Source organism: Barbus barbus, assembly GCF_936440315.1.
Source record: "Barbus barbus genome assembly, chromosome: 3".
Taxonomy (NCBI): Eukaryota; Metazoa; Chordata; class Actinopteri; order Cypriniformes; family Cyprinidae; genus Barbus; species Barbus barbus.
Window position 1 is genome coordinate 26818259 of NC_136731.1, and position 20640 is coordinate 26838898.

At 36.3% G+C, this 20640-nt stretch overlaps 1 protein-coding gene across 2 annotated transcripts in view; it reads right to left on the reverse strand.

The window, feature by feature from the left end:
* LOC306853892 (protein sidekick-1-like) overlaps positions 1-20640 on the reverse strand; it is a 367593-nt gene that overhangs the window by 114517 nt on the left and 232436 nt on the right. For both annotated transcript variants that reach the window (XM_079391575.1, XM_079391574.1), the window contains exons 6-7: positions 4579-4690; positions 1929-2119 (exon numbers count right to left, since the gene is read on the reverse strand). In XM_079391575.1, the coding sequence (XP_079247701.1) occupies positions 1929-2119; positions 4579-4690 (303 nt within the window). The remainder of the gene's footprint in view (positions 1-1928; positions 2120-4578; positions 4691-20640) is intronic.

Here is a 20640-nt window from a genome sequence, read left to right on the forward strand (position 1 = left end):
CATTCATAGATTTATTTTCTATGAGCTATTTCATAGATCTCTTTAATAGTTTGACAAGAAATTAATCTCGTATGATGTACAGCTCAAAAGAGACATTATTGTAGAGATTTACGCTTGAGAGACAGAACTGTGATGTGTGTTTTCTGAGAAAAACTCGCAGACCATCAAAAATCTGAAGTGCATCTTTTATCCAAATAAGCAGATGAATAAATGCATACTTCGAGATCTTGAATATAATTCAGACACCCAAACAGCCACTAAGCTTCTGACTTATGTGTAGTGGCACACTGACAGCCCACATTCATCAATTCACATGCACTCTTGCCCAGTGCAATATATTCCTCCTGTTACGGATCCGTCTATCTATACATATGTATTGGACTTCACATGGAGCTCAAATGGACGCTGATGTGAAGTGAAGAGAAGGCATAAATATTTAATATGCTGTTTAGCTCAATGGGTTTCCATATATAACTGTCCAGAGAAGAGGTGGACAAACTGCATGTACTCAGTATGTGTTAAATATACGCAAAGACAAGGAAAACTGTTGAATGTAGCCTGACTCCTACATAAATCAGAGAAAAACATAAAAAATTAATCATTTAATAACAGATAATTGAGAAATTGAGAATCTTGTTTTATGTTGCAATCTCTCACTAAGAGATGAAGACAATTTTGGGCAATGAATTCAATTTGGGCATACATGGTGCTACAGTAAAACACACACACACACACACACAGACACAAACACACACACACACACACACACACACACACACACACATTTTTAGGTCTTACACTTGCAGTTAAATGACATTATTAAGAATTATTTGTCAGTTAACCTAAATAATGAGCTCTGTGTGGTAATATCAACATTTGTTAAAAAAATATAACAATTATATTATTTAAAAAAAATTATTATTCAATTATATTATATTATATTTAATATTAATAATTTCTATAAATATGATAATTGTTGTTATTATTATTAATATTATAATAAAAGACATTTGTTTATTTTTTTGTTTATTATGTAATTGATTAATTGTATTATTATAAAAATCATTATTATAATCGTTTTATAATTATATATTATAGTAACTAATATATAATGAAAAATAAATGTGCACATCATTATTATTATTACTATTATTATTATTATTATTATTATAACATTCTATTATTATTATTATGAACACATAAGAGATTATTATTCATGGTTTCAAATAATGATTTTCTGTTCTTATAAATCTGCTCTTTAATGTTATGTACAAATTATTCCTGTACAATATAATTTTATTACGGAAAATATAATAATAATAATAAGTATTATCATTATAATTTATTTATTTGAAATAAACATAATTAAATATGACTACATTAGGTAAAGTAATTTTTGTTGAAATGGCTCCTTAAGGCACCAATCTATTCTCTTAATTTAACAATGTGTTCAGATAACAGAAAATATGTTTGCAGATCCTTCCATTTTTACTATGCTGTCCTAAAGACATGATAACACCAACATTTATCTCCTTACACGCTAGTATTTCAAAAAACTACAAATTATGTGCACTTTCTGTTATTAAGTAAATCAAATGACTTGGAAATAGGTCTGATGGCACTTCAGCGGTATGTATTCAGGATGATCCTAATGTGTAGAATTACCTGGTGATATTCTCATAGTGTTCTGTGACCGAGAGCTGTAATGCCTGAGGCTCTCCTAAAAGCTCTTAGCTCAGCTAATACAGTGTGTAATGTCAGGTTTTATGTGCAGTAATGTAGTGCTATATCTATCAGAGGGCTTTGCTGTTCATCACTCCCCACTGAGTGGAACCATTAAGACGGTGGATTTTCTCTGCAGACGTGCAGCTGTGAAAGCATTGTGTCAGATAGAAGAAATGGAACTTTTATTGGACAAGGTGTTTCACCTGCGATGGAAAGGAAGGCTCTGGCCTCCGCCAGCTTCACGCTGCTGTCCAAAAGTGAGGCTTCGCACACGTACATGCCCACATCGGCACTCGTTGGGTTGATGATGGTCAAGCGCCGGCCGAAGGATCCCACGTCGCTGGCCACTTCCACGCCGTTTCTCCGCCATATCAAACCAAGCTTCTCAAACGGACTGCGGAAAACAACAGCGCAGAAATACGGTGTCTTTTGAACTTTGCTATTTTTGCTGATTTAAACATCCCACCAAGGTGACGTTATCTAAGGGTTAGGTAACATATGTAAGGTTTTGTCGAAACTGACCCTTCGCAAAGACCCTGTTACTGTTGTTATGTCCAACAAGACATGCCACTCTAACACTACACACCATGTTGTCACATAGTGAAAAATACATCGCTGAGCAAAGAGGAAAATGAAGGAAATGAAGCATGGCAGTTGGATTGAGCTGGTTTAACCTGGTCCTTAGTTGGTCATGAGCTGGTCCTGAGCTTCAAAACTAGCATCTGCTGGACATTTTCAACAGGGGAAACAAAGTCTCAGCTTTCAAATTTTGTCTTTTCTTAACAAATTCAAACAATAAATACTGTTTTGTGGCTCTTTAATGTGACATGACAGATCGCCGTATTACCTCAGTTCATGAAATGCACAAAATAAACATGAATGAACATCAGAAGGTACCTTGTTTCAACAGCAGAAAGACAACAATACACACAATCTTCCACTGTCCACTGACATTAATCTACTACAGACAAAATGGTGGATTCAGCGTAACGATTGGTCAAATTGCCTGTCAATCAAACTCCCAGCAAAGGGTCAATTGTGACAATAATTTAGAAGCGGTAGTAGAAGAATTTTCTCTGGCATACACTACTGTTCAAAATCTTGGATCAGTAAGATTAAAAAAAAAAAAAGAAAAAAATAAATAATTTTATTCAGCAAGGATGCATTAAATTGATCAAAATTTTCAACAAAGACATTTATAATATTACAAAAGATTTCCAGTTCAAATAAATGGTTGTCTTTTTGATAGTGCTGTCAAAATTAGCGCGTTAACGCTGGTGATTAATTTTTTCAGTTTAACGCGTTCAAAATATTTAACGGCGTTAACACAGGGGCGGGGCTAGTGTTGGCCACCCCACTCAACTGCTGCCTCTTGTCTCTTTTTTCTTGCTAATTTAGTCACAGAACGTCTTTACGAGCATTTCAAATAGGAGATGTACTGAACAAAGGCGCTGCCGCACGCTGTAGCCTTTATCATTTCAAAGCGCGAAAGAAACAATGTGCATGCAATGTCGTGGTCAGTTAAGTCATGAAGGTGATTAAAACTACCTTAAAACTGTGCTTGCGTGAAATATATGAGTCACATTTAAGAACATGTCTCTGAAATGGTTTTCAAAACTGTCCTGCACTTTCTCACTCATCTAACACACTCGTCAGATCATTAATAGAGACTTTAAGACCTGAAGTGGGTCAGAAAATGTGAAGTGAGTGAGAGAAAACACGATGCGTGTCAGATCCGCCTCGGCAGCTCTTAAAGAAAAAGCAGCCAAAATAACCTATTAACCCAGCTGCTGTGATGTCTGTTCATCTAAGAACAAAAAAAAAAAAAAAAAGGAAATCAATAACTTTATAGCTTTAAGGACTCATCTGTATTTAATTTAGAATTTAGTGTTTGATAACTTTATTCAATTTCTGTACATTTCCTACTTGCTGAAGGGGATAGGTAGCTAAATATGACATTGGTTATACTGTGTTTATGAGAAAATTGTTTAAAGTTCACTTAAATAAGAAGTTATTTTTATTAAAGTCTAATAAATATTAACATTGATGGCTTTCAATTATACTGTAATGTTGAATGGCAATAGTCAATGGTTAAATATCAGGGAAAAAAATATTATTTTATAGAGACATCAATATTGGTGTCAGTGATACTGGCCTTCATTCATTAAAAAGATGCCATTAATCAAATATTAAAAATATACCGTCTTTATGTTGTTTCTACATTAATTTGAAGATTAAATGTGAAATTATTGCAATATAAAAGTAGATTTAAAAAGTTTAATGTTAGGTGGGATTAATCGCGATTAATTTCAGGAAAAAATTGTGATTAATTAGTTAATTTTTTTAATCGATTGACAGCACTACTTTTTGAGCACCTGATTTCCACAGAAATATTAAGCAGCACGACACTGTTTTCAAGTTTTCAATTATTATTAAGTTTTCAGTTATTGATAATAACTGAGCAGCAAATCAGTATATTAGACAGATTTTTTAAATATATTAAAATAGAAAACATATATTTTAAGTTGTAATAATATTTCAAAATATTACTGTTTTTACTGTATTTTTGATAAATGCAGCCTTGGTGATCATAAGAGACTTCTTTTAATAACAACATAAACATCTTGCAAACTGTTTTTATCCATGTTTTTTTTTTTTTTTTTTCCTGGGAAAACATGATCAATGCACTGTAAGTGTTACTTTAGCAACTATTATAATAATGGCTTTGAAATGAAGGTTAAATGGAGTAAGACAGTGTGAATATTGATGGCTGTGAACCCGTCAGAGGTAAATGAATATAAAATGAACTGTACTCCTGCTGGGAACAGTGTGTGTCCATACATCCATACTCACCGCGCATTAGCAACACACTCCAGTGTGGCCTCACTGACCCCGGCCACCACTGTAGTGTTTCGGGGTGGGATTACAATCACTGGAGCCACAGGGTCCGCAGGGGCCTCTGAATCTAAGCAGGAGAAAAGGTGATGGGAGAGGGAGAAAAGAGACCTTTAGATTTACAGAACATCTGACTCCAAAATGCTGGTCTTTCAGCCTGGTCAAGTCGATTAAGCTGGTTTTGGTAGTTCCAAAAGTACCTCAAATCCCCACAAACCTATCAAACCAAACCAGCCTAACAGATCCACCAGGCTAGGCAGCTTTAAACAGCTTTCACATAGGAAACATTAAGCGGGATCTACACTAAATCAGCCAACACATGTTATGGTATTACAACTCTAAAAAAGACAAAAGTCAGAGAGTTGGGCTCTTTATGTTCTATGCTTGCCTGACACAGAATGTTTTGAATAATTAATCTTTTGGCAGTGGTCCTGTAACATGCTCCAAACGGTGGGATTCCTCCCCACCCCCTCGTGCGGCTGTTATGAGAAATCATTCTTGCATGAAACATTTTACATTTTTAAAATGACCCAAGCACATCTTTCGTCTAGAAGTGAAAAATTAAATACTGCCTATTAAATCAGCTTCATTCTTTCCAGAGGAAAATTAGAGTATATCTAAAATATTGAAATCTTATGATACTGGGGATTTAAATAGCTAAGTCGAATTCTAGAATCAAGCCTTTGATGTTGAATTTTACGAAATGCATGAAGGAGCTGCTGAACTCTGTCAAAAATGGGAACTTCATGCGCTACTGTAGGTGTCCTAAAAGGGACAGGCTGCTCCAATTACAGATAGCATCTGATGTGATTTATTAAATATGTCAAGGACCGTACAGAGGCCTTAACCATATATTCACGACAGAGATAACCAAATGTAACAGTTTAATTGAAAAATTGGCCGAGCTTTAATCTGAATATTGTCAGTGACCTTTAATATTCACAAAATGAATATTAAAGGTCACTGCTAAAGATTGCATTTTGCTTTATGATTTATGTTTGTACTTTGGGCTACAATTCCAGCAAATATTACAATATTGCAGGCTTGCAGTATTTCTTGACAGAAAAGACAAACTTCTGCATGCCATATAAACAACATGTGGACATATCCAAATGTTTGAGTGAAACAAAACACTGAAAACATCAATAAATGGCATAAAGTTCTAAAGTTCGAATTCTTACAAACTGCAAATGTGATGCTAATTTATGGCAAATCTTGAATCCGGTGTAAATAGGAATGTGTTTCTTATAAGTAAATCTCCAGTATTCTTTTGTGTTGATAACAGCCGAGACCGAAACAGATTGCATGGGGCGCATGGGCCTCCTTCCCTCCCTCTGTATTTGCAGATGGGGCAACCCTTAGCAATACATTAAGATATTATTGGAAGACTCATATTTGTTTTTGGAGCAGCGAGAGTGAAAATCCTGTGGTGTGATCATATGTGAGGCACGAAGCATGTTTCAGGGGATCCTCTGGTTGCTTACTTCTGCTTCAGTGGATAAGTTGCCTCACCTGTGGCCATGGGAGGCAATAATCTGACTAAATTAATCAGGGATGTGGTAATCAGCACAACTCCCTCTTTTTACCTCATGATCACCATTGGACAAGTGAGCCAGACATCAGTTTCTATATTGAAGGGCTTTGGGTTCCTCAACTTCGTCCTTTATCTATGTAAATTTTATTAGTTTATGAATATTAGGTTACGTTATCTACTTTTCTGTTTGTGCTTGTTATCTCTGCTGAGGCTCAAACTCAAATAATTGTATTTAGTCTGTTCCTGAGCTTCTGAATATGTTCTTTGAAAAGCTAGTTAAGGGTTTGAGTCAAAGTAATTCTCTGCATTACTACAATAGCAATTATTTTGTCTAACCAAGTCCACAAAGGCACACTGAAGTGATGATAAATTAAATGATAAATGATGATATAATTTTCATTTTTGAGCGAACTTTCCCTTTAAGGGGTGTTGAATATGAAATGTGTATAGTAGGAAAATCTACCATGATCTGCCTCAGCCTCAAGTCTCAACATTCGTTATGAATTCATTAAACTGCTTGTAAATCAATTATTTCCCATGAACGACAAAAGTCTGATGGTGTTCACAGAGCAGAAATGCCATTTAATTGAATTCTAGCTGTAAACTCCAAGACAGTTCATACAGGAGAATAGAGAACCATGTGCTAAGGGCTAAATAAATCAAAGATGTTTTACAAGAAAAGCAATGCAACATCCTTCAAAATTCCATGCTTAGTTTGTTGTTGTGAAATTTACTAGCAATTTCTAAGTGTAAATTGTTTCTATATCATTTTTTTTTAAATGTACGCAAAGATAAAACAAGATAAAAACAAATGTTCTCCACCTATGTGGGGTTTGCAACTTTCTAAGATATCTTACCATGTGATCCACGGTACTTCTTGTTCACTGTCCGGCAGCAAAGGCAAAAAGAGAGGACAAATACCAGCCAAAACAGTGAATTTTACAGTATGCATGTACTATATACAAAGTGTGATTTACACAAGTAGAGGATGTTATGGCATCAAGCTTTAACCCTAACTTTAAAATGTGAGATCCATGATTGGTCAACAGCAATGTTGTTCCAGGACCAATAAAAAAAATTAGCAACATTTCCCACTTGTGTAAATCATATTAAGGAGTGTTTCTTCAACTATGGGCCATTTGTCCCTATGGCACACACTCATTATTTTATTTAATTTGTCCACTAACAGTGTCAAAGTGTCCATGCATTTTTTTTTTCCATAAATGTCCCACCACATGGTTCTTCCCACCGCATCTCAAGTGATATAGTGTATTTTATACTATTCTATGATGGAAATGATGGTGGAGGAAGTGAATTTCTTGACTTCTCAACTTCTAAGTCTTTCTAAGAATAATCTTTATTAAATAGATCTTTCTTAGTTTAATGTATTTCACGTGTTATGTTTTTTTTTAACTGAAAGTCTAGATCTGGGACAAGTATACAATAATCTACATAAAAAGACTATACATAAAAGTAATGTGAAAAGCAGCAAAATAAAATAACATAAAATAACTGCAAAAATAATTCAAGTAAATTTTAATGTGATTTTAACAAAAAGAAAAAGTTGAAATCTGCCAGTTTTAATTAAATACTCCTGGAACATGGATAAGTCCCCAAAGTAAAAAAAACACACCCATATACAGCATGGACAAACTATATAATTACTGAAATGTGAAAATGAGATCATAATATAAAACAAGATTTAAAAAGGTTCACAGTGCACAATGACAATCTATATTTGGGCCAGTTTTTCAACCCTGAGACTCAAATAGAGATAATGTACAAGTACATGACCTACAGTTAATTGAAGTTGAGATGTGGAGGAACTTATGCCAGAACAGCCTTTTCAAGGCTGGAGAGAATTGGGTTAAGACGATAAATAGCAGCAGACGGGTGAAGACGTCATTGTTTTCCTCCCCTAAATCTGTCGTCGCTTTAATTTACACAACACCTAATGAATTCCTATGAAGCATGAAAAAGCATGATCTGATACCACACTACACACAGACAGAAAAAACATCAAAAGAAAGGATAACAGCTGGCAGATTGACAGGCAAAAAAAAGACACTAAAGCTATAAAATATTCAGTGATTCAACGACTGAGGAAACTTCAAGGCACAAGTAGGGGTTTCTTCAGAAGGTATTGTCACCAAACAGGGCTAGATGAGCGACCCGGGTGTCCGCAGAACACAGCTGAGAAAATATTAGGAAATATGTGCATTTGTAGATAATGCCCGGGAGACAAATATTTGCTTTGTTGTTGCCCGGAAGGTTTAGTGTGTCCCTGTTAACGGAGAGGCGGTCCACCCGCATGCTTAGGACAGACATGTGATTTCTAGTAGCCTGTGAACAACTGACACCAGGGAAGGAGGATTGACATAAGGAACCCGAGGGTCTATTAAATGAACCAGCTCTGCATCAAATGGAAGCTTATTCGCATACTTGTTCCATAATTTATGGTCTACAGGGGTATTTTTTGGTATAAATATTACAAATAACAGAAGACAACATTTTGAATTCGGTTGTGCCATGTGACAGAAGCAGCCCCAAAAAAGCGACATTCCCAAACAAGTGAATAGCAATGGAGTCTGATTCCGTGGCTCTGACCTCATCCACACCTCGTGCTGACAGCTGATGTGTGACGTCTGATTTTAAGTGCCGTCTCCAGCCGGAACCGCCGACAGGTGTTAGCTGGTGAATAAAGACAGAGCTGCGGCTATTCCAGTGCTTGTCAATGGCACACGAGGGGTTCGGTTCTGCGCGGGCTTGTTCTGCTTGTGTTCTGTCACTTATTCTGCCATGTAAGTAGGGGGTGATGAGGTCTGGGTTGCCCCTGAGGCCCTGCAGGCAGAAGCTGGCTCTCAGGTCCTATTTAGACAGACTCCACATAAATGGATTTGAACAGGATTGGTGTCCCAGACTGCTTTGCGTGTGTGAGGGCTTGATCCATATTCATTGTTACTTTGTTTGGCATCTGCACGGGTAGACCCTGCTGTGGCCTTCACTTTTTCTTTCGCACATCTAACCCCGCAGGCAATGTGCTAACTCATTCAATGTGGCATGTCAAAATGGGATGAGCTCCTGAGGGTTGGGACAATTCAGCAAAAAAATGAAAAAGTCATAAACATTTTTTTCTATACAAAAACAATTGATCACCTCTCTCAAGCTCCAGAAAACTTCACAAAAATGATTCATATAGCTTGTGTGCTATTTTTTAAGAATAAAATTAAAATCGTTAACAAAAACTAAAATGAAAAATAAACTAAAATATTTTCGTTTCCTAAAAGAAAAAATCTAGAATAACTGAGTAAAACTAAAATTAATTGCCATGATTCCAAAACTACACTAACGAAAAATTTAAATGGCCACAAATGAATTTGACTGAAACTTTTACAACCAGACTTGATTAAACATGAAAATGTCACTAGATAGCAAAAACAATAAAATGTGCTTAGAAATTTTAAACCATCAAGTTTGGACAGAAATTAATTTAAAGTTTTATGTACATGGTATATTATGAAACTTGAAACTTCTATTCCTTTTCTAATTAAAATGCCACAACACCAGACAGCAAAAACAATAGAAAGTGCTTAGATACTTATCACAATCAAATATATATACAGTATGTAAATATATATAATATAAAATATCACAGATAATATATATATCATATCAGGAAGCCCTAAAATATTAAAAATAAAATAAAATAAATACTAAATAAATTCTGAAATAACTCTGAAACCATTACAGGCCTGAAAATAATGATTTGTTCAGGACTTGCTTGACTCAACATCTACAACCCGAATTCCGGAAATGTTAGGATATTTTTTTAAATTTGAATAAAATGAAAAATAAAAGAATTTCAAATCACATGAGTCAATATTTTATCCACAATAGAAAATTTATAGAAATAGAAATTGTTACAATTTTATGCACAAAATGAGCTCATTTCAAATTTGATGCCTGCTACAGGTCTCAAAATAGTTGGGATGGGGGCATGTTTACCATGGTGTAGCATCTCTTCTTCTTTTCAAAACAGTTTGAAGACGTCTGGGCATCGAGGTTATGAGTTTCTGGAGTTTTGGTGTTGGAATTTGGTCCCATTCTTGCCTGATATAGGTTTCCAGCCGCTGAAGAGTTTGTGGTCATCTTTGATGTATTTTTCATTTATTGATGCGCCAAATGTTCTCTATAGGTTAAAGATCTGGACTGCAGGCAGGCCAATTCAGCACTACTATGAAGCCATGCTGTTGTAATAGCTGCAGTATGTGGTTTTGCATTGTCCTGCTGAAATACACAAGGCCTTCCCTGAAATAGACGTTGTCTGGAGGGGGGCATATGTTGCTCTAAAATCTTTAAATACCTTTCAGCACGCTGGCTTTTGAACTGAACGATGATAACATGCTGGAAGGTCTCCTTCCTCTTTAGCCCGGAGGACATGGCATCATCTGACCATAGAACACTTTTCCACTTTGAAACAGTCCATTTTAAATGAGCCTTGGCTCACAGGACATGACGGCGCTTCTGGACCATGTTCACATATGGCTTCCTTTTTGCATGATAGAGTTTTAGTTGGCATCTGCAGATGGCACGGCGGATTGTGTTTACCAACAGTGGTTTCTGGAAGTATTCCTGGGCCCATTTAGTAATGTCAATGACAGAATTATGCCAATGAGTGATGCACTGTCATCTGAGGTCCCGAAGACCACGGGCATCCAACAAAGGTCTTCGGCCTTGTCCCTTATGCACAGAGATTTCTCCAGTTTCTCTGAATCTTTTGATGATGTTATGCACTGTAGATGATGCTATTTGCAAAGCCTTTGCAATTTGAAGTTGAGGAATGTTGTTTTTAAAGTGTTCCACAATCTTTTATGCACTCTTTCACAGAATAGAGAGCCTCTGCCCATCTTTACTTCTGAGAGCCTCTGCCTCTCTAAGACATCCCTTTTACAGCTAATGATGTTACAGACCTGATGTCAGTTAACTTAATTAGTTGCTACATGCCCAATGTTGCTACCGTGCCAACTTTTTGAGACCTGTAGCAGGCATCAAATTCCAAATGAGCTCATTTAGTGGATAAAAGTGTAATATTTTTCTGTTTAAACATTTGTTATGTTATCTATGTTCTATTGTGAATAAAATATTGGCTCATGTGATTTTAAAGTCTTTTAGTTTTAATTTTATTCAAATTTAAAAAACGTCCCAACATTTCTGGAATTCGGGTTGTATTTTGGAAATATAGGAAAGTGAGTAAATTACAAAATATAAATTTTTGGATGGACTATCCTTTTCGAGGACCTGAGATCTGTGTTTTCCTCATTGCTGGCACCACAAATGCAGTAAGCTAATCTTTGATAACACCACAATATTAATGCACGCCTCTGTGTCGGTAACACCTGTAAACAGTCATTGAAATCCTGAGTTAGATGTTCTTAATGTGATGGATTTCCCAAATGTCTGTTCTGCCAAACCACGGATCTGCCTGTTAGGTTACACGGGATGAGAGTGCATGTGCAGGACTGGGATATATATCTCCCAAGCTCACCATGGTTTATGCTGTTTTGAAGTGACGGCCCCTTAAATTTAAGAGCTGGTGTGGAGGCAGATGATTTTTTTAAGGGACTTCGTTACCAACTTTCTGAAATTGAGGTAGCACACGGTAGGTGTAGGATAATTAGCCTGAGTGAGCCCCTGCTCCCTTTGAGACTCAGATTTCAGACATGCACTTTTATTGTTTCCCCACACACGGCAGGCAGAACTTCAAAGTAATGGACCTGAAAGTCTGTTCTGAGAAACACCAGTGACTACAGCACACCTCAGCCTCTTTCTGAGTCTAGCATGGAGAAAGAATATTTGATCATTATTCGGAGAAATGCATAAAACTGTCATGACAATATCTGCTTACACTACCTCATTACAGCAACAGACATTTTACTTTGCCATCAGGATATCATGTAAAATAAAATAAATAAATGAAGAAAAACAAACCCATGCAAGTTATGTTGTATTATCCTCTGCTGTTGTGCTCTAATTTTAATAATCTGTTCTGTTCCAGTGTGGAAATTGTGCACATGCCAAAAATGTTATGTGATTTAGCCTTTTGGTCCATCTCTTCAATGCTGAGAACTTTGCAATAAAGAAGTTTAAATAAGAGAAAGTTTATTTCTCTGGGGTCAAGTGAAACACTTTCATCTTATAAAAGCACACCCTGTTCACTAAACTATCAAAGGAGCTGTCAGTCAACAGGTTTCCCTTGGGCATTCAACATGAATTGGACAAAGCTGCAAATGTGCAATATGCCTTATGTCTGGTGTGACCTACACAGAAGCCTTTAATTAAATAAATCATAGGGATATCCTCTTTTTGTGTCCCTTTCTTTCACTTTAATGGATCTCCATTTCCAAGCAGACCCCACTCAACTCGCTTTTGAAATTCTACTACAACGGACGAGGTGTAAAAAGCAAAATGCATTGTTAAAGCTTTTGTCGGCCAGGCAAGAAAGTCGGCCAGGAAACAATAGATGGGGAGCGGACAACTCTTTAAAAATGGAAAGCCTCAAAAAGCTTTCCTCCAGTCACAGAGCTACAGGGTCTCTGCCATCTCAGATAGCACTCAGGCTGCTTAGGATTCTCTCCCCGCGAGCTCATCTTATCGATTGACACTTGCATTTCTTTGTAATGCAAACGGCTAAACAATAAACATAGCCATACACAATCCAGGCTGTTTGGGTCTTATTCTGAGTCCCATATATCCCCATCAAAACAACCGATCCCACCCTGTGTGACCCACAGTTCATACAGGTGAGTGATTTCCCACCACACAGAGAAAGAGTGATGGAAAAAACAAAAAGAGGACGTTGGATGCAGGAAAGTCAGCTCTGACATTGACGCAAGGTGACCTTTCCAGTGCTCTGTGTCAATCAAGTTGAAAGACAACCACAGATCTGGCCCTAAACTTTAAAGAAGCTTGGTATTTCACCTGGACGAAGGGCATGCCCAGGTGTCTAGAGACGGTGCGGAGCTAGCAGATATGCATAACATGCTCGAGGTTTAAGGAGGTCTTTAATACCTGGAGAAAGCTATCTGTTAGCATACAGTAAAACTGGCCCAGACTGCGCAGATAGATAGAAAGATAAAATGATAGACAGAACAATAGATAGACAGACGGACGGACGGACGGACAGACAGATAGATAGATAGATAGATAGATAGACAAATGGATACATAAATAGACAGACATAGATAGATAGATAGATAGATAGATAGATAGATAGATAGACAGATAGATAGATAGATAGATAGATAGATAGATAGATAGATAGATAGATAGATAGATAGATAGATAGATAGATAGATAGATAGATAGATAGATAGATAGATATCGTGATGAGGAGGGCAGCAGGCAGAGAGAAATAAGATTTTAGGCCCTCCAATTAAGAAAAGTTCTTAGTCAATAGAGAAAGATGCCCTAGTTTGGCCATCTACCAGCAGAGGCTAACAACGACAGGCTAAGCAGCCAAACCGTGACCCCTTGGGTCTGAGCGAGCAGCTTGAGGCGGTGCAGCAGGCACCAGCCATAAGCAGCAGGACAACGCTTTCTGGCGTGTCTCAGCAGTAATTCACTTCATTACAGCACTCCATCCGAGAGAGAGTGAACTCGCCAGGTGTAAATAAGCATCTAATAGTAAAATAATTCCCAGTCACTGAGCATGTTAATAAAAGCCGGTGAGGACAATTTTTTCCAATTAATGATTTAATTATGCTGCTGCAGTGGGAACGTACGCCACAGTTGGGGTCAGGAGACTAGTTTAAAGCCCTGCGCAGATAAAGCATATCCCTCTCTGCTGATCAAAGGCGAGTTAAAGTAAAAGTGCCTTCTTGTCAGACTTTTCCTGAATAAATGTTTTGAATTGGCAGCTGGCCCCGTCAAATTAATGTGTGCTTGTCCATTTATCCAGAGAGTGGTCTTGCAATCCAAAATGTGCGAGAATGTCTGTGAAATAATGAGGACACCAACTGCTTTTGCACAAATTAATTAGTGCACAGCGATGCGCATGAACATCAGAGTGCAAGATACAGGTTAGAAAAACAGCCAGAACCGTTTCGAATAAATGCTTGTCCAGGAATCATCCAGAGAATAGACTTCTCCTTCAGTGATTCAGATGGGCCGACAGCGTGCACAGCTGTAGCTCAAAAGCGTTTTCCCCCTTTCTTTTCCCTTATCTCATTAATATCTCATTCCTCTTATGCCCAGACTGGGTATTCAAACATCTGTGGCTCAAATAAGCATAAATAAATTACACATCTTTCAAGGTACAACAGTAAAAAAAACAGTCATTCTATTAAACATACAGTGGAGTCCAAAAGGCTGAGGCCACTACTGAAAATGCTTCTTTGCAAAATTTATAATTCAGCTAAAATGGCATCATAAATTAGATTATCAGAATAACAATAAAAAAAAATTCCTCTTTTGATTTGATGACAAAGAGCCTCTTGAGCTTCAATGAAACTACATCAGATTTTTACTCCAAGGAATGAATGAACAAACAAACAATATTAATATAAGGACCTGCAATATTTTGGAAAAAATATGGCTATGTAATTGTATTTGCACAGTCTTATCTTTATTAACTAAGATAAAAAATCTTACAGATCTATTTGGTTAATGAGAAAGTTGCTAAACATCTTCTATAATATAAATAATATAAGGCGGATCTAGACAAATAACAATAGGTTTTATAACCAATGTTATTACAGCTAAAACCATATTCTGAACCAAAGCTCAGAATCGACTTCATCCCAATTACACTGGTTTCACAAAAGCAGGTTTTGAAATCATTATTTTACAGTGTCTCGCCCTTGTGCTTCCAGACACTTATAGGCAAATGAAGACTCACTAAGACCGACTGCGACACCATTGATAACGAGAGACACGCATTACAAAAACCAGAATGAATAAGAGTGGTAAACGTCTGGAATCTGAATCTACACTGCCAAAATGGGAGAGCTCAGGATGTGTCGGAGATGCCGGCTGCCGAATCTGAGTGCTGCAGGCAATCTCACAGGCTTAAATGATACACTCCCTCAACACCAATCTTCAGTGTCAGAGGTTCCTCCCATACTCACCTCACCAGGGAGATCATTACAGATTTACATCTCCCTGGCTTGGAAATTAAGTTGCACAAGTACTGTGGAGTGAGGTGTGGTGGGATGGAGGAATAATACAATATGGATCCTCCCTGGCTCCTGACCTCTGGCTTTTTGCCTATGGAAATGTCTTATCTCTGTCTGGAGAAATCCCAAAATTGTCTAAAATCCAAAGCACATTACTAACTTTACAGCCAATTCTACAGCAAAGAACTGACTGATGTTATCTAGACTGTAAAGGACAGAGTGTATTCTCTTCAAATAAGATGCTCATTAAATCTGCTGTGTGTAATTTTCTTATTGCAAATAATATAATATAATATAATTTTAAAAAATTATGTATTTATTTCTGTGGCTTTCTGTTTTACATGTTAAAAATAATTATCACAATTAAAACAGAATTAGGTTTTTTTGGATTGTGAAACTGAGACAGAAACATCGCTATATTACAATATACATTATATACAACACACTCCTTTATTATAATGGTTTTATGTTCAATTAAATTAAAAGTTATAATTTTTTGTTTTTTGTTTTTATGCTATAGTTTAGGCCTATTAAATGTTTAAAATGATGACAAAATGATGGCACAAATTTTACTGCAATGTTGAATGGCTATATTTACTCATTTTATAAAAAATTTATAAAAAAATGTCAAAATTGGCATTAGTGATACTTGCCTTCATTCATAGTACTTACTACAAAATGCCATTAAACTACATTAATTTGAAGATTTAAATGAAATTTTATTATTAGTTTTGATTAATCATGTTTAATTACAGAAACAAATGTGATTAATTAATACTTTTTAATTGATTGACAGCACTAAACATACAGCAAAAAAATGTGGATCTGTATTTCTAATGTTTTTGAATGAAGTTTCTCAAAAAGCTGAATTTATTTGATCAAAAATACAGCAAAAACAGTAAAAAGTTAAATACTGTTACAACTTAAAATATCTGTTTTCTATTTGAATGTGTTTTAAAATGTAATTTATTCTTGTGATGCAAAGCTGAATTTTCAGTATCATTACTCCAGTCTTTAGTGTCACATGGTCCTTCAGAAATCATTCTAATACGATAATTTACTGCTCAAGAAACGTTTCTCATTATAATCAATATAAAAACAGCTGTGCTGCTAAAAAATGATGAATACAAAGTTCAAAAGACCAGAATTTGAAACTCTGGTATTAACAATGTAAATGTCTCTATGACATTTGATCAAGTGTACTTGCTGAATAAAAGTAATTTCTTTCAAACAATTATACTGACCCCAAACTTTTGAACAGTAGTGTAATATAATATAATATGGCACTGTTCCTACATGAGAGCAGCGGTAGGCATGAGAGACGGATGCAGATCTGAGTGCGGACTCCCGCTCTTTCCTGAGCTGCTGCTGTGAGGGGGAATTTCTTCCCAGCAAGGACGTGAGCATGCTTGCTCTATGAGAGAGGTTAATGATCCGGCAGTCAAAGGGCTCTTCCCTTGAGACACAGCGGGAGATTAGCACTCTACAGTCGGGCTCAGGAAGAGTGTGGTCTGAGGTTTAGCGATGATGAAGCCTGCCCGTTACATTCACAACCCACTTGTGCATAAACACACACAATTGTGGGACATCGGCAGACTTCCTGCCTTAGTAGTTGACTGCACGGCTGCTGTCCCTGAGGGGCCCGTTGGTGGCAAATCACATAGTGGTGTCGCTGTCCAGTTGTATGGTGCATGAGAAAGGGTAAATAGAGGGGAAAAAGAAAGACAGTCATTTCTCTTCCCATTTTATGACTCCACAGGAAAATGAGAGTCAGGGAAAATGAGTTTCTCTTTGCTTTCTCTTCAAAGCGATCCCCAGTTCCCTGCAGGTAAATTAAAAAAGAGGGACTGCTGTTTGTCAGGAAAATACTTCTACTTTTAAAACTATTTAAATGTCAAATGGATTTTAAAAGCCAGATATAGCACCTCTGCAGAGGATGCTTTTAAAAGTGGCACTAACAAAAAGCATCACTGCATTCACTTTTTTTGGACTTTAGAATGGTAATATCCTGGTACACTTTGAAATAACTTTCCAGTACTGTTTGAATACCATTGCAGTGATAAAAAAGTAACTAGCATTATACAGGTTCAGTTTTCAAGACATTGCAACTTTCCAACAAACAAGCAACTTTTTCATATGCAAAGTGTACTTTAGATATCTTTAAAGTGAAGGGATAAGTAATGTGACACTGCCAGGTTTTTATATTACATAATATATGGTTTTACAGCCAAGGAAACTGTACTAATAAATCAAATTCATTCTCAAACTATCCTCCCTCTCAAAAGTAGTCCTGAGAGGAAAGATTTTTCTTAATGTATCAGAAAAAAACACTAGTTAAAAACATTCATTAATAACTGTATTACTGTACATATACAGTATTTTATACGTATTAACAAGCTTCAATGTATTGTATAAACTTGAACTGTAGTTTTACTATTTAAAGGTAGTGTGTCATTTCTGTACCACAAGTGGCATCAAACAGAACTGCAAAAATAATGATTGATTTTAATTAAAGGTGACATATCATGAAAATCTGACTTTTTCCCATGTTTACTGTAAGTGCAATAACCAGGTTCCCGATGCAACTACCAACCCAGAAAACATGAAAAAGAACAACCCAGTAAATATTTTTGGTAAGACTGTTTTGTAACTTGTGTGTATTTCACAGTTTAAGCGCAATAAAACATGAAAGAGAACTTAGTTTAGTACTCACATGCTGTGTGACAGCCGCTTTCTGTGCGTGTGCTTCAGATGTGTGCGCTCAGAAAACTGTCTATCAGAAGTTTAAAACGCATGATTTCAGTGCAATAGAAATGATAATCAAAACCAAACAGAAGTTTTTAGCAGATTATATGAGGAATGAGCTGTAAAGGAACAGCCCTATTCTGGAAAAGGGGGCGGGGAGCAGAAGCTCATTTGCATATAAAGAGAAATGCATGAAAACAGCGTGTTTCTGTTTCCACTCAAAATAGGCATTTTTAAAATGAAATAACAAATTATCTGTGGGGTACTTTGAGCTGACACTTCACAGACACATTCTGGGGACACCTGAGACTTATAATACATCTTGTAAAAAGGGGCATAATAGGTCTCCTTTAAATTAATATCTTTTTAATGAAATATGAGTGATTCTGTCCCTCCATTAAAAGTCCATTCCAACACAACTTTGAAGCTCCAAAATATTCCTCAATCCTCAAACATGCTTACTTAGTGCACAAGAACCAATGAGGTTTGTTCTCATGTGTCAAGCAAGTACATTTGTGCATGTGTTTTCTATATATGATGTGCTCTATGTATGTGCTTTGATCAATGTTTATATGTGAATAAAACCCAAATTAAATATGTTAATCATATAAAGTGTTTCTTCAGAAGACTTGGCTTTGACTGCTTGATTCATATGGATTTCTTTTATGTTCTCTTTATGAACCTTTTGATGCATCAGGTTTTGGTGTAATAGACTTTCAACGGAGGGACAAAAAAAGTTTTCACTGAAAATATCTTCAGTTTTTTTGGGGAGGGTTTTTTTGTAGATGAATGAACGCCTTATGGGGTTTGGAACGATATGAGTGTGAGTAATCGATGACACAATTTTAATTTGTGGCTGAACTATCCTTTTAAACTTTCAAAGTAGCTTCTCAGGCACTATGTAGATGAGCATGGTCATCAAACAGCACCATGCTATACAAATTTCAAAGTACAATTTCCTCTAAATGACTCCAAGACTGGATTTAATTATGTCTGCAATTCCCCCCATAACCCTCTTTTCATATAAGAATGAGTTTTCCTCAAAAATAAATCATTCTTAGCATGAAGGCCATGACAGGGTTGTTGTAATCTGCCCAAATGCCCTCTATGTCTTTTAAATGAGCAAATGAACACCCTCATTCTCATGCTGAAGCTAATTATGCTTTATTTGCACTGATGGCACTGTGCAGCCTCATTCTGCACTAATATTACAACAGTCTAAACGCTCCATGCTCAACAAATGTTTGTAAAATGACCCACCTCCATTAGCATATTTGAGCCGTTACAAAATGACAATCCAAACCGGCAGTCATTCCAGGAACTCAGAGTCATCAGCGGCTGTAGATACCCTCTGTATAGATTTTTATGATTCCTTTGGCCTTGGGTTGAAATCCAATGGCAAATGCCAACAGCATTTCGGTAAGTGCTCCTTTATAGTAACAGAATTAACATACATTGTTCAGACAGCATTGCAAAATGGCTTTCGGCAATTTGTTTCAGAGGTAATTCATATAGATGGACAGAATGAGGAATGATAAGCATCATCTTAAGAATACACAATGGAAACATAAAGGGAGGAGGTGCTGACTGATTCTCTGACCGCCCATGATGCCTCTGTTTGCCAAGGAGTTTTGGCCATACTGGCCAGTCAATAAGTGTGTGTGTAGTTATTGCACTGAAGATAAGAACCATTTTTTCCACTTGACAGCAAACTTTAGTTAAGGGTCGGGTCACTGAAAATGACAATTCTGTCATCATTTACCCACTCTCATGATGTTCCAAACCTGCTTGACTTACAGTACTTTCTTCTGTGGAACACAGGTAGAGATGTTTAGTAGAATGTCCAAGCTGCTTGTTTCAGTTCCAAGCTTTAAATATGACAAAAAAAAAACAAACAAAAAAAAACTGCGTAAGAGTTGTCCATGAGAATATGTTGATAGCTTTGAGCAAAGAAAAATAAACACATTTTCACCCAAAAATGAAATTTCTGTCACTTACTTACTCTCGTTTCTCTCTATATAGTCAGCCTATATAACTTTCTTTGTCTGTGGAACACAACAGAAACATTTTTGAGAAAAGGCTCAGTGTTGTTTTTCTTTCTATACAATGGAAGTCAATGGTAACCCAATGTTAAAACTCTCTGGTTACCAACATTCTTCAAAATATCTTTGTGACCCACAGAAGAAAGAAACTCTGAGGGTGAGTAAATGATGAGAGAATTGTAATTTTTCGGTAACTCTTTTAAGACACTATTCAATCAAAATTTCCTTTTTGCTGCAGCTCTTAAAACTCATACACATTTATTATAAATATATGCATGTATGTATATATTTCTTCGGTAACACTTTAGAATAGGGAACACTTATTCACTATTAACTATGACTTTTCCCTCAATAAATTCCTAATTTGCTGCTTATTAATAGTTAGTAAGGTAGTTGTTAAGTTTAGGTATTGGGTGGGATTAAGGATGTAGAATAAGGTAATGTAGAACAAGGCATTAATATGTGCTTAATTACTATTAATAAATGGCTAATATTCTAGTAATATGCATGCTAATAAGAAACTAGT